The following is a 14,274-nucleotide window of genomic DNA, read 5'->3' as shown; positions in this document are numbered from 1 at the left end:
GGACGAATCGAACTTCCATACATGAGTGAAACGTCTTGGCCATTATACCACGGAGGCCGGCCAAATATACTTTCTAACTGACATCTAAAGGAGCCATTTCAGTTATTTATTAAAAAATATTTAGAGCGTGTCCAATTTTTTAAGGATAAGGACCGGATTCAACTCCCCGGGGAGCAGTTAATATTAACATATTAGAACAGAGATGAAGAACATTTTAGAGAAAGTAATATTGAAGTCTAGGCATTTTTAGGGCATCATCCCCAGATTCAGATATGATCAGAATGGCGAATGTTACACATCGTGTAAAGTGGCCACTTAAACCAGCCAATGACAGGTCATTAACCCTGTAGATGACTTCACTTCTATATTACTTTCTCTAAAATGTTCTTCATCTCTGTTGTTATATGTTATTGATTTATTATTTATTTATAAACATTTACCTTTTTATCTTCTAAAATGCAAGCCAGAGTATTTTTAATGCAATCTCAGTCTTCAAGAATCCTTTGAATATATTTTTTTTTGAGTGTTCGATCTAGTACCTACCTATCATTCAATGTTCATAACCTTAAAAATGTAATTTTTGATAAAAAAAAAAAAAATTCGCCTACTGGTCACACATCACATGACACCTTGTCATAAGTCACGTCTGGTTGTTTTTGTAGGTTAAGTCCAATTGAAGTTTCCATAAATGTGCTCTGATCAGCTTACAAAATAACATAATCATTTTATTTACTTAATTTATTTTTACAATATTTTATCATGGAGTACCTTAACGTAGAACCTGATCCGATAACCTCGGTTTCACGAATGTAAGTGTATCATTTAGAAAATAAATTTATGTTTATTTTATTTTTTTAAAATTCGATTTTTTGTATTTTTCTTCTATTTTACGTTTAAATTAAATATGTTGTTATTTATTACAGTCTTTGTTGCGAATGTGGTGTTCCCATTGAAGCAAATCCCTCAAACATGTGTGTTGCATGTTTACGAAGTCGTGTTGATATCACTGAAGGCATTCCAAAACAAGTTACTCTTCACTTCTGTAGAGGATGCGAAAGGTAATACATAAAGTTTCATAACGTTGTGTTCTATTTTAACTCAAAAATTTATAACCGTTTTTCAAACACGTCCTCAGGCACTTTCCTCATAGGATCCACTCATGGACGCATTATCTGTAACCTTAAAAAAAATATATTTCTCTTCTGATTGGACCCTAGTTAAATAGGTGCGAAGGTTTTCACGGTCACTGTTATCAATATTATGTATCTTTTTTGGGTGATACCGTGTATGTTGGATTTGATCCGACGTTTCGGCTACCATTGCAGGAGCCATCTTCAGGGAAAACTGTGTGTGTACTGAACACACAGTTTTCCCTGAAGATGGCTCCTGCAATGGTAGCCGAAACGTCGGATCAAATCCAACATACACGGTATCACCCAAAAAAGATACATAATATTGGACCCTAGTTGATGGTTCGAAGTAAATCTTACCAATGTCTTTTAAACTGACGGCTACAGCCGTCAAATTCGTGTCTCGCATTTAGGAAATGACGGGTATAGCCGGCACAACCGCGAATGTGTTAAATAATAACATTACCGTTAGTCTGTCCCATTGATATTTATCTAAATGGAACCTGACCATTTTAGTAATGTATATTTTCCAAAATCCCTTGATCCAATATTTATTAGCAACCATTATTAAAAAAATATTTAAAAAAACAAATAATTAGATATTTTTAACCCTTCGATGCCCAATTTTTCTAATTCTTACTAGAAACATATTTTTATGTATGTTTTTGACGGGACTTTTTTACTGGGAAAACTAATTTTTTTTAAAAACTGATTTTTTTTCAGTTTTAATTTCATATTTTAGTTGATGTTGACGGTATGCTACATCAGGCGCTAAAACATAAAAAAAAAACAAATGTAAGGAAAACAAGAAATAACGATTCTTACTAACATATTTTTATATAATAATGAAAGTTGCTGAAACAATTATAACTTCATATCTTTAAAAAAAAAACAAAGAAATCACCCTTTAAACTTTAGCTAAATTACACTTTTGACAGAATACGTGCAACTGACTGACTATATTCATAGAACCATAATGTTTGTAAAAGTTATCTTTTCTGATTAATCACAAAAGGAACACTTATATGCTACCAGGAATCAAACTAGAGGATGGGTCATGAGGTCTACCACAAACTCTGAATTCGGGCAAAGAAATTTCAGGGTTTAGGTACCAAAATATACAATGTATTGCCTGGTTTCTGTACTTGACTGAACTGTTATTGTACTATGAAAGAAGTCAGAAAACTTGTTAAAATATATTTCATAAAAAAAGAAAGAAAAGGGATATTTAATATTGCATACTAAATTCACTAGTAGGTAGTCATGTTTTATTTATTTAGCTCCAAACAATAAAATGTCTGTCTTAAAACAGGTTGTACCTAGTTAGGCAGACTACACATAATCCAGAGATATCTATTACCATAAAAAATTTAGTAAAGATATTGTAATTTTGTTAATAAACTATTATTATCAATACAATTTACAAACATTTTGCCATGTTTTCTTTACTACTTACATGTATATTATCTCTTTGTCCAGGCGGATAAAGAATACAATTTTGTTTGTGAAATACAACTAGAATCCAGAACTAGTGTTTTCGACTCGATGGCTGCTCTCTGGTAAAAATCCTGAATAAAGAAATCAAGTGGAAATAAGTCTGCCTTGTTGCGTAATGGTTGAAGCGTTCACCTGCCAGTCTTGAGGTCCTTTGTTTGATTCCTGATAGGGTGGATGTGAAATATTAATTTTGAATGTTAAGGAAGGAAGGCAATATTTCATAGTTTTTGAACTGGCACCTGAAGTGTAGGAGTGATCACCTTCATGTAACAGATGATCGAGATATGCTGCATTTGATTTAACAACGCAGTGCCCTATGCACTGCCGGGTGTGGAATGAAGCACTTTGTAATGGTCTAGTAAACTAACAATCCATATCCTTATCCCAATTTAGCATTTTCTACCCGGAACATAGTGAAACGTGTCCGTTATGTAAAAACAGAATCCAGTGTATATTATTTTATTTTTCCTCAGATACCTTCAACCCCCGGCAGAATGGGTTGCGTGCAGTCTCGAATCTCGGGAGCTGTTGGCACTTTGCTTAAAAAAACTTAAAGGCTTACAGAGGGTGAAGTTGGTGGATGCTGGATTTGTATGGACAGAGCCACATTCCAAGAGGATTAAGGTAATATTGATATGTTTTCTCCATGTTCTTCAATTATTATAAAATTATATTCGAAAGTGAGATACATAATTTATTAACACAGAACAACCGAGAGGGAAAACATTTTGAGAAGGGAATATGGAAGTCTAGGCTATTACAGGACCTATGACCTGTCATTGACTGGTTAAAGTACCTTTTGCCATTTTGCCTTCGTTTGAACATCCGTATTTCTTCAATTCTTGTACCTGTTGATTTTAGTTACAGTTTTTGCAACCATTTTGTCGTGAGGATGAATAACAATATCCATCAAAGGCCCTCCCATGTAATTTTCCAAACTCACAGTGAAAGTAGTAGAGTTAAATTCGATTACAATTGCAATGTATGAAGTAATTTTTTTTTTGAGTAACTTGTTTATTGACAAAAAAACATTGTTTTTTTTGTATGAGTGAAACCAATAGGAAGACCCACATATAGACATATGAAGAAATGTACTTTCACTGTTGATTTTAGTGAAGTTAAAGAGCTGAAACCTTTATTATTCTGGATATATGTTCCTAGCGATTCATATTAAAAATAATTTATGTTGTATTCCAATAAATTTCATTTAATACTATAACAACAATCCACAGTTTTAAATAAAATTACCCAGTTTTTAAAAACCGTAATTGGGTGTTTGGCTGCGGATTTTTACTTTATTAAAAAAGCTATGTTTTTTCAGGTAAAGCTAACAGTTCATGGGGAAGTGGTTGGAGGAACAGTTCTGCAGCAAGTGTTTGTAGTTGAGTATACCGTGGCCCATCAGATGTGTGACGCATGCCACCGTACTGAAGCTCAGGACTTTTGGAGAGCCCTGGTTCAAGTTCGACAAAAGTCAGAAAACAGGAAAACTTTCTACTACCTCGAGCAGTTAATATTGAAACACCGCGCTCATGAAAATACCTTGGGTATTAAGCCAATCTATGGTTAGTAATTTCATGTAATTCATGAAATCTTGATGATTATACTAAAATACTAATTGTGTAACAGACCTGTTACAAAAGGGGTTGTGCGGCTTTGTCAACATGAGTCCTCTCAATCGGTCATCCCAGCGTAAATGATATGCAATCCCTAATATACATAGTTCTTGAGAGCTGGGGAAGTGGGATAAAAAGGGGGATACCTAATATTCGTTAAACTGCGAGAATTTCATGAAATCAACGCCTCTAAATTGATTAATTTTTTGCTTACTGACCATGTTAGGGAAAAAGAAAGTAACCCTCATTTTTTTTTTATTGACTTTTATTAAACATGTCGCTACAAGTCAGAGACAACGAGTCGGATATCCGGCCGAACCACTATCCGTTTCATAACTAGTACAAAATTTTAGAGAATTAATTGTATTATTTTCTTAAAAGGGTTCAGTTCAATGTAATTTCACTTTAGTCTTTTCAATATTATATAATACCTATGCAATGTTTTTTTCCAGATGGTCTTGATTTCTTTTATACAACAGAAGGTCACGCTAGGAAAATGATTGACTTCTTACTGTCCGTATTGCCGGTTAAATACCAACACTCCAAGAAACTTCTTTCTCATGACATTCACAGCAATATATACAACTACAAATTCACATACTGCGTGGACATCGTTCCAGTCTCTAAAGACAGTATTGTGTGTTTATCCAAGAAGCTGACTCACCAACTTGGATCTATATCTCCTCTGTGTCTTGTATACAGAGTTACTAACTCCATTCATCTCATGGACGTGAGCACGGGACAGAGTAAGTATTTTTATAAAAAAAAAAAAAAAATTCTTATCAAAATATAAATTTAGCCTTGATCCAACGCTAAATACCTCTGAAATTGAAATTTATTGCAACAGAGATGGAAAATATTTTGAGAACAGAATATGGAAGTCTAGGTACGAAGTATTTTCAGACGTTGCCTCGTTAACTTCAATAAAGTCAACAGATTGTCATGATCGTAGAACAATGATGCGTGTTATTTTCTTTAACTTTACATGAGAGCGGTTCAAATTTTTTTTGACACTATTTCATAACTCAGTAAGTACAAAAGGATATCCTTCGATACTTGGTTAGGTATATATATATATAAATATTCTTTTCAACCTGGAATATAATATAAAGCCTTTTCACAATCAAATATTTTAAAAAGTCAATGTAGCATTTTTCGCAAATCTGTCGTTCTACGATCATGATGATATAGAATAGTTAAGGAAATGTTGATGTTTAAACATAGGCAGAATAAATACACAGTGTGTAAAGTGGGCACTTAAACCAGCCAATGACATAATCCCTTTTCGATGCTTCTTCTCTCTGTTGCAATAAATTTCAATCTTAATAACTCCCTAAAGTCTGTTAATTATTGCAAGAATTTCCAAATAAACAAACCAGCCGCGTGATATCCGACGGAGAATAGCCTATTTCACACATATCATCTTAATCTAAACGGCACATTAAAATTATAGTGGATTGACATTTATTAGATTCGTTTGTACCTATGTATTTAAATTTGATAACAGTTATGATTTTTGTTTTTTTTTTAAAAACCTCCATAGTTAATGATTTTAATAAAAATATCAATAAAAACACCTCAGTTAATATATTAAATTAAAAAATATGTAGATTAGTGTTCTCATAATTTATCCAAATATTTCAATTTTGGTGACCATTTTCAACGAGTTGTAAATAACTCACTATTAAAAAATAGAAATCAAGTTGGGGTAGAGTGGGGTTCGAACCTCGGACCTCTGATCCGTGAGTCCGCAACACTAGCCACGGGACCACAACCGATTCAAATAAAGTGGCCACTTAAACCAGCCAATGACAGGTCATAAGCCCTGTAAATACCTAGACTTCCATATTTCCTTATTTAAGGTATTCTCCATCCCTGTTGTAATTTGTTAATATTAAAGTAAGTTAACAAAAGAGATTTTAATGATATTTTAATCAAAATCATCATTCAAATTTAGCGAGTACTCTCAGGTAAAGATCCTGGAAAAGGAAATCGACAGATTAGTCGGTCTCACGATGTACTGGTTATTGCATTTGCCAGGTATTCAATAAACAAATAATTGTAAAACAGTAAATATCGATCCACCGTATTGTATTTTATTATGCCGTGGTGTGAAATGGGCTAATCATGCGATATCACGCAGTGGGCTCGTGGTTTGCACGTGCACAGCGGTCTAGGCTCCGTCAATGTATGGTAGAAAGTGAAATCCAGCCTTGTTCACAAACATTTGGACACACTAAAAATATTGTTGACCTTTAAAATGACTTAAATAATGAATATAATTAAAGTATATGATATAATTATGCGTTTTGTTCAGGCGCAAAGATTAAGTTACACAGTAAGACTGATATTTTGAAACTGAATAAAAATAAACATTAAAATAAATAAAAATTGTAGTTGAATCACTTTATATATATTATAGTAAACATTTTTTATGTATAATCTCTGTAAAATATGTGCCTAATTAAATTTTTGCATTATTAGTTGCTGAGATGTCTGCTACAGTATATTGGCGTAACCCTTACACACCGATTTGTAATCCCAAACAACTTGTGGAGTACATTGTCATGGATTTAGAAATTATTAAAGAAAAGGTATTTACTATTTTTGTACTGAAAAATTAATTTTATAGTAATGTAAATATACATATGTCTTTTTAAAAATTATTATTTATTTTTTTGTCCTATCTTTATTTTGATTTAGTTGTATTTTATTTCAATTCTACCTATATGTATTATAAGGAAATGTGTTTGCCATTATTGAATGGACTGAAATAAGTCTGTAATAATTTACAATTATTTATATAAATAATTATTAATATAAATAAATTAACCTTTGTTTCTTTTCAGGACCGCAAAGTATTCCCCGGTCAAGGAGCCATATCTACCAAGCATGTGGTAGCAGACATTTGGGTCGTCAAAGCTTCTGAGCTTGGAATTACAGAGAATACTATTCACACCAGAACTCACTTGGGCCATGTTCTCAAACCTGGAGATTCAGTAATGGGGTAAGATTTCAATTAATAAATACTGGATTTAATCCCCTTGGGATCGAATTATGATTTAAAAAAACTGATTGAAAAAAAACAGAAATGGAGAATTTGGCAAGGTATCCAAAATAAAATACTTTTATTGGATTAAATTCTACTCTTATTTTTAAAAATATATACAAGAGTGTATAATGTGACACGTTTCGTCTTGTTAGGACATTATCAAACGGACGTTTGATAATTAAAAAATTACTTACCAAATTTTAATATGGAATTCTACTGATTAACTGCATACAAAATAAATAAGAAATGGAGAACTTTTTGAAGAAGGGAATAGGCAAGTCTAGGCATTTTAGAAGTATGGATGTTCAAACCTAGGTAGAAAAGATAATGTTACACTTAAACCAGCTAATGACAAGTCATAAGCCCTATATATGCCTAGACATACATAATAGGGTAATATCACTTTTTTTTATTTACATTTTTAAAGTAATAAAAGTCTACGAAATACTGTCCAGTAAAAAAGTAAATTTTTGCCACTTATTAGTAGCATAAAAAATATTTTTAAATTTGTAATTTTTAATTCCCGCAAAAACTGTCATTGCATTGCATGTCACGCGATTCATGTTCATTTTTAACTTTGTTCAGACCATTCAAATTTTTATAGAACATCGTCACGAATCTTGACATCATAACTATCAATGCCAAACATGTCACATTTTTCTAGTGAAATATTTTTTTATATTTTCTTTTTTAAAGTTATATATAAAAACATTACTCCACAATATCCACATTAATTTTGAAAATGCAATTAATTATTCTGAATCCATTTCATATATTTTTATTGGTATTCATAGTTCGTGATATTTCCCTATTCTTTCTCAAGGGGTTTTTCCATCTTTATTAAAATATTGATGTTTTCACATCATCACCATTTCCCTGTCCGTATCAAGTATCCTAATTCAATATTCCATAGAAATGCACTTTTGTAGAACATCTGTGAGGTATCTTTTATAATACAAAATTGCCGCTATATAAGTTATCCATAATTATAATAATGTCAGCCTTACTGGTAGCTTTACTATACTTTCTCGCGAGTCTTCTGTTGAACATCGATTTTCCACATGCATATTGGTCAAGGGATCGCATTTTGATTAGATTCACTGCTTTCATCTGATAGTTTAAAATAAATTGTTTAAGGTTTGATAATGTTGCACTACGTAACAGGATAAATTGATCTTTATAGATACAACATTGAGGATTCCAATGTAAACGACTCCAACTTCGAAAAGTTGGACAGCAGCCAGATACCTGATGTGTTATTAGTGAAGAAACACTATGGCGACAAGTTGGCAAGAAGGAGAGCTCGCAATTGGCAGTTGAAACACATGGCAGATGATGAAATGGCAGTGGATACCATGAATGAGTATGTGCTATTTTTAATTTATTGACTTTTCAGAAGGTAAATAAGTATGCTCTATAAAAATTCATTTAAAACATCTCAAAATCATTATATTTATAAGCTTAGGAGAGGGTGTATAATATGGAGCTACAAAAGTTATTTATTTATCTGTACCACAGTAGGATCTCTGCAGTATAGATTTTTTAATAAACAATTTGTTAACCTTTGTGTAGCTATGATCTCACATAAGTCTACACAGAATACAAGACTTAATACATCTCTCTTATTTTTTATAATTATGAAATCGTCTTTGCTATAACAGGACTAAATAATTTTTTTTATTACTAATTATAGAAAATAAATTATTAAACAGTATATATTTATATATTATGTTTTAAATGTTAAATGCATGTAAATATTTCAAAATATGTTGTCTTTTCCTTAATGAAACAACATTACAGCACCATTTCCAGGGGGATTTTGTAGATTGACTATAAATTCTTATCAGTTGAAGAAAAAGTCAAATAGTTTTTATGAAAAATATGTAATATGTATTTAATGACTTCTCGGAAATATGTTCTCAAATTAAATGAATTTGTAAAATACTTAATATTATGTGTAAGTTTGTAGATTTTCAGATACATGTGTTATCTAATATTATATAAGAATTATCTAATGAAAATATTGTTCCACAGTGACTACAATGAATTCCTGGACGATTTGGAAGAAGATCCAGCTCTCAGACAAAATGTCAACATCTTTAAGTCCAAGACATTAGTGGACTGCAATGAAAAGGAATTCGATCCCACTATGCCCAGAATCACATTAGAAGAAATGTTGGATGATCTGATTATAGATGATGTTGAAATGGGAGATGAATAAATGGTTTTCTCTTAAAATTATTTTTAACCTACATACATTATTTGTTTTATTATTTTTCTATTATTAATATATTTACCCATAAATATACTATACTCAATGGCATCCCTATGTTTTTTTACTAATGACACGTCATATTTTAAAATCCTATAAACATTCCAAAAAATCAATAATTTTAAGAGAATAGCTTATGCTTACAATTTTAATTCAAATACTGAATCATTTGTACTCTGAATAAAAATTCTGTGTCAGAGATCAATAATTTGCAGTTGGTCATTTCCATTGCTTTGTATCAGTATTCCAACCAATTTATTTGAGACATTTAAGTTTGTAAGTGAAAATTCTTGATGGAAGTTCATTGTAATTTATTATATAAATAAAACACGAGTGATACTTTAATCCACAAATTTGGAATATCCAGTGACCGGTTTCATCGCTTTCGCGACATCTTCGAGACTGGTATATTTATTAAAAAGTTAAATGTATTTATACAGAACAGAGGTAAGGATACATAATTCAAAGTTATATGTAAGTAAATTAAATAAAGTTATTTTTATCTTAAGGATCATTATCGACAAATTTTCTATGGGTTAACAAATGAATGGATATAATGTTATTTTAATGAGTTTAAGTATTTTATTTTATTGTTGGTGTCCCATCCTTCGTGAGTGTGGTTTTGTAATGATTTCTGAAAAACAAGGGGTAAAAAGTCATTAGTAAAATTATATTACAATGGGTAAAGTAATGGAGAATGCACATGTGTTATCTGTTCATTAAGTAATTCTACGTCGGGTTTATTTTTTAATCTATTAATTTCGAGAATTTCTAATTTGTCAAGTTTATGGCCTTTGGGTGCAATATGAATTATTTTTACATTATTTTTTAATTCGAAGGAATGTTTGTTTTCTATTAAATGATTGGCAAAATTTGAATTATCTTTATTATTAGACCATGATTGTATGTGCTCTTTTATGCGTGTTTTAAAGGCTCTACCCGTTTGGCCTACGTAGCATGTATTTTTACAATCGTTACAATTAAGAAGGTAAGTTCCTGAGTTGGAAAACTTATCTTTTTTGTCTTTAGTATTTACTAACAAATTAGCTAAGGAATTATTATTATAAAAGGCTGCCGTGCATTTATTTTTATTTATTATTTGTCCAATTTTATCACTAGTTTTTCCAATATACGAAAGTTTTGCCCACCGCTTTCGGTCATTATTATTATTGTTTTTTGGTGTCAAACTTTGGGTTAATTTATTGTTTACGAGACGCTTTTGTTTCTTTCTTATTAAGTTATCAACTAGTGTATTGTTATATCCGTTATTTATCGCGATAGATTTAATTATGTTTAACTCATTGTTATAATTATGTTTGTTAAGCGGTACGAATAACAGTCTATGAATTAAGGAGTGAAATACAGACAATTTATGTGAAATATGATGTCGCGAATTATTATGTATAATGTTATCACTATACGTTGGTTTCCTAAAAATATTGAAATGCATTTTGTTTGATTCTATATTTAACGTTAAGTCTAAGAAGTTGAGTTTTTCCCCTCCTAACTCCATTGTAAATTGGATTGACTTATTAACTGAGTTTAATTCTAAAAGGAACATATCAAGCTGGCGTTTCGTTCCGACCCACAAAATAATGATATCGTCGACATATCGACGATAGAATTTAACATATTGAAATAATTTTAGGTTTATTATTTTATTTTCAATAAAATCCATAAAAAATTCTGCAAGTACAGGTGAGATCGGACTCCCCATCGATAATCCACATGGTTGTATATAAAATTTATCATTGAATTTGAAAAAGTTTTGGTCAATGCAAAGTTCTAAAATATTTTTTATTTCTAATTTCTCTACGGGATTAATGTTTTTGGTGTCCATGTGATTATCTAAGGCTATTTTTAATTCTTGTGTTGGAATATTTGTAAATAAGCTAACTACATCAAATGACACTAAAATAGCGTTATTTGGCACTACAATATCTTTTATTTCGTCAATTAACTGCATTGAGTTTTTTATTCCGAATTTCGGTTTAAATTTAAGTTTATTTTTAATAATATTGTTTCCGAATTTCGCTAAATTGTATGCAGGAGCTGAATTATATGAAACTACTGGTCGGATTGGCATTTCTTGTTTATGAATTTTTGGCTGTCCATATAACCCTTATAAAAAATGAATATCAAATTCGAAACCTTAGTATAATGAACCCTCAATGCCCACGTTTATATGGACAGCCAAAAATTCATAAACAAGAAATGCCAATCCGACCAGTAGTTTCATATAATTCAGCTCCTGCATACAATTTAGCGAAATTCGGAAACAATATTATTAAAAATAAACTTAAATTTAAACCGAAATTCGGAATAAAAAACTCAATGCAGTTAATTGACGAAATAAAAGATATTGTAGTGCCAAATAACGCTATTTTAGTGTCATTTGATGTAGTTAGCTTATTTACAAATATTCCAACACAAGAATTAAAAATAGCCTTAGATAATCACATGGACACCAAAAACATTAATCCCGTAGAGAAATTAGAAATAAAAAATATTTTAGAACTTTGCATTGACCAAAACTTTTTCAAATTCAATGATAAATTTTATATACAACCATGTGGATTATCGATGGGGAGTCCGATCTCACCTGTACTTGCAGAATTTTTTATGGATTTTATTGAAAATAAAATAATAAACCTAAAATTATTTCAATATGTTAAATTCTATCGTCGATATGTCGACGATATCATTATTTTGTGGGTCGGAACGAAACGCCAGCTTGATATGTTCCTTTTAGAATTAAACTCAGTTAATAAGTCAATCCAATTTACAATGGAGTTAGGAGGGGAAAAACTCAACTTCTTAGACTTAACGTTAAATATAGAATCAAACAAAATGCATTTCAATATTTTTAGGAAACCAACGTATAGTGATAACATTATACATAATAATTCGCGACATCATATTTCACATAAATTGTCTGTATTTCACTCCTTAATTCATAGACTGTTATTCGTACCGCTTAACAAACATAATTATAATAATGAGTTAAACATAATTAAATCTATCGCGATAAATAACGGATATAACAATACACTAGTTGATAACTTAATAAGAAAGAAACAAAAGCGTCTCGTAAACAATAAATTAACCCAAAGTTTGACACCAAAAAACAATAATAATAATGACCGAAAGCGGTGGGCAAAACTTTCGTATATTGGAAAAACTAGTGATAAAATTGGACAAATAATAAATAAAAATAAATGCACGGCAGCCTTTTATAATAATAATTCCTTAGCTAATTTGTTAGTAAATACTAAAGACAAAAAAGATAAGTTTTCCAACTCAGGAACTTACCTTCTTAATTGTAACGATTGTAAAAATACATGCTACGTAGGCCAAACGGGTAGAGCCTTTAAAACACGCATAAAAGAGCACATACAATCATGGTCTAATAATAAAGATAATTCAAATTTTGCCAATCATTTAATAGAAAACAAACATTCCTTCGAATTAAAAAATAATGTAAAAATAATTCATATTGCACCCAAAGGCCATAAACTTGACAAATTAGAAATTCTCGAAATTAATAGATTAAAAAATAAACCCGACGTAGAATTACTTAATGAACAGATAACACATGTGCATTCTCCATTACTTTACCCATTGTAATATAATTTTACTAATGACTTTTTACCCCTTGTTTTTCAGAAATCATTACAAAACCACACTCACGAAGGATGGGACACCAACAATAAAATAAAATACTTAAACTCATTAAAATAACATTATATCCATTCATTTGTTAACCCATAGAAAATTTGTCGATAATGATCCTTAAGATAAAAATAACTTTATTTAATTTACTTACATATAACTTTGAATTATGTATCCTTACCTCTGTTCTGTATAAATACATTTAACTTTTTAATAAATATACCAGTCTCGAAGATGTCGCGAAAGCGATGAAACCGGTCACTGGATATTCCAAATTTGTGGATTAAAGTATCACTCGTGTTTTATTTATATAATAAATTTATTTGAGCATTTTTGTAAAATCTACCTATTTAAACCCGAAGAATTTCAATAAAAAATTATTTGCTTCATAAGATTAGGTTTTTTTTATAAAGAGTATTTTGCAAGAAAAAAAGATCTAGGAAATAAGGAGATAGCAGAATCGGAATTGTTTTTAGATGATTAACACTATATCGGCATGCTCCAAATTTGGTCTGCCTCTTGTGGCTACATAGTTACTGTTTCTAATATGATGAGGGACTCTCCCATTGTTAAACTTTAATCATTTTTATTTCTTCACCGTCGATTGTGTATCCCAAAATATCATTGTAAAATGTATGTGGTCTATTTATTTAAATACGTGGTGTCTTATCTGAAATATCTCATGACTACACAAAATGATTATTTTTGGAGATCAAATATAATCAATTAAATTTGGAGATGAATGATAACAACCACGCTGTGTGGGTTGTTTAATATAGGCATGTTTTCCTATCTTCATAATGATAGGTAAGTGATATATTTTGCCTGACAAAAGCGTGAAAAACAGATTATTTAAGTATTAAAATCTACTTAAAAAACAACATGAATGCTGGATTTTATAAGTATATATGTTTCGATAAGATTAAATCTGAATTCTGTAGTGTTTTATATGATTTAACTTTAGTATTTAAAAATCAGTTGTTTTTTTTATTAATGTAACATTATAAAGTCATCTTTAAAATATAAATACATATA

General features: G+C 30.5%; 1 protein-coding gene across 1 annotated transcript; it reads left to right on the top strand.

Annotated features, from left to right (window-relative positions):
• Positions 1-612: 612 nt before the first annotated feature.
• On the top strand, positions 613-9,551 carry Nmd3 (60S ribosomal export protein NMD3). The gene is made up of 9 exons (XM_088237492.1): positions 613-809; positions 924-1,058; positions 3,101-3,251; positions 3,949-4,192; positions 4,696-4,989; positions 6,728-6,837; positions 7,093-7,250; positions 8,479-8,658; positions 9,330-9,551. The coding sequence occupies exons 1-9, from the start codon at positions 760-762 to the stop codon at positions 9,514-9,516; spliced, it is 1,509 nt and encodes a 502-aa protein (XP_088093618.1). The 5' UTR covers positions 613-759; the 3' UTR covers positions 9,517-9,551.
• Positions 9,552-14,274: the final 4,723 nt, after the last annotated feature.

Source organism: Micrasema longulum, unplaced genomic scaffold (assembly GCF_059751315.1).
Source record: "Micrasema longulum isolate JH-2025_06_02 unplaced genomic scaffold, ASM5975131v1 h1tg000103l, whole genome shotgun sequence".
In the NCBI taxonomy this organism is placed as follows: Eukaryota; Metazoa; Arthropoda; class Insecta; order Trichoptera; family Brachycentridae; genus Micrasema; species Micrasema longulum.
The sequence above is the reverse complement of the archived record's forward strand: the minus strand, read 5'-3'. Positions and strand labels throughout refer to the sequence as shown.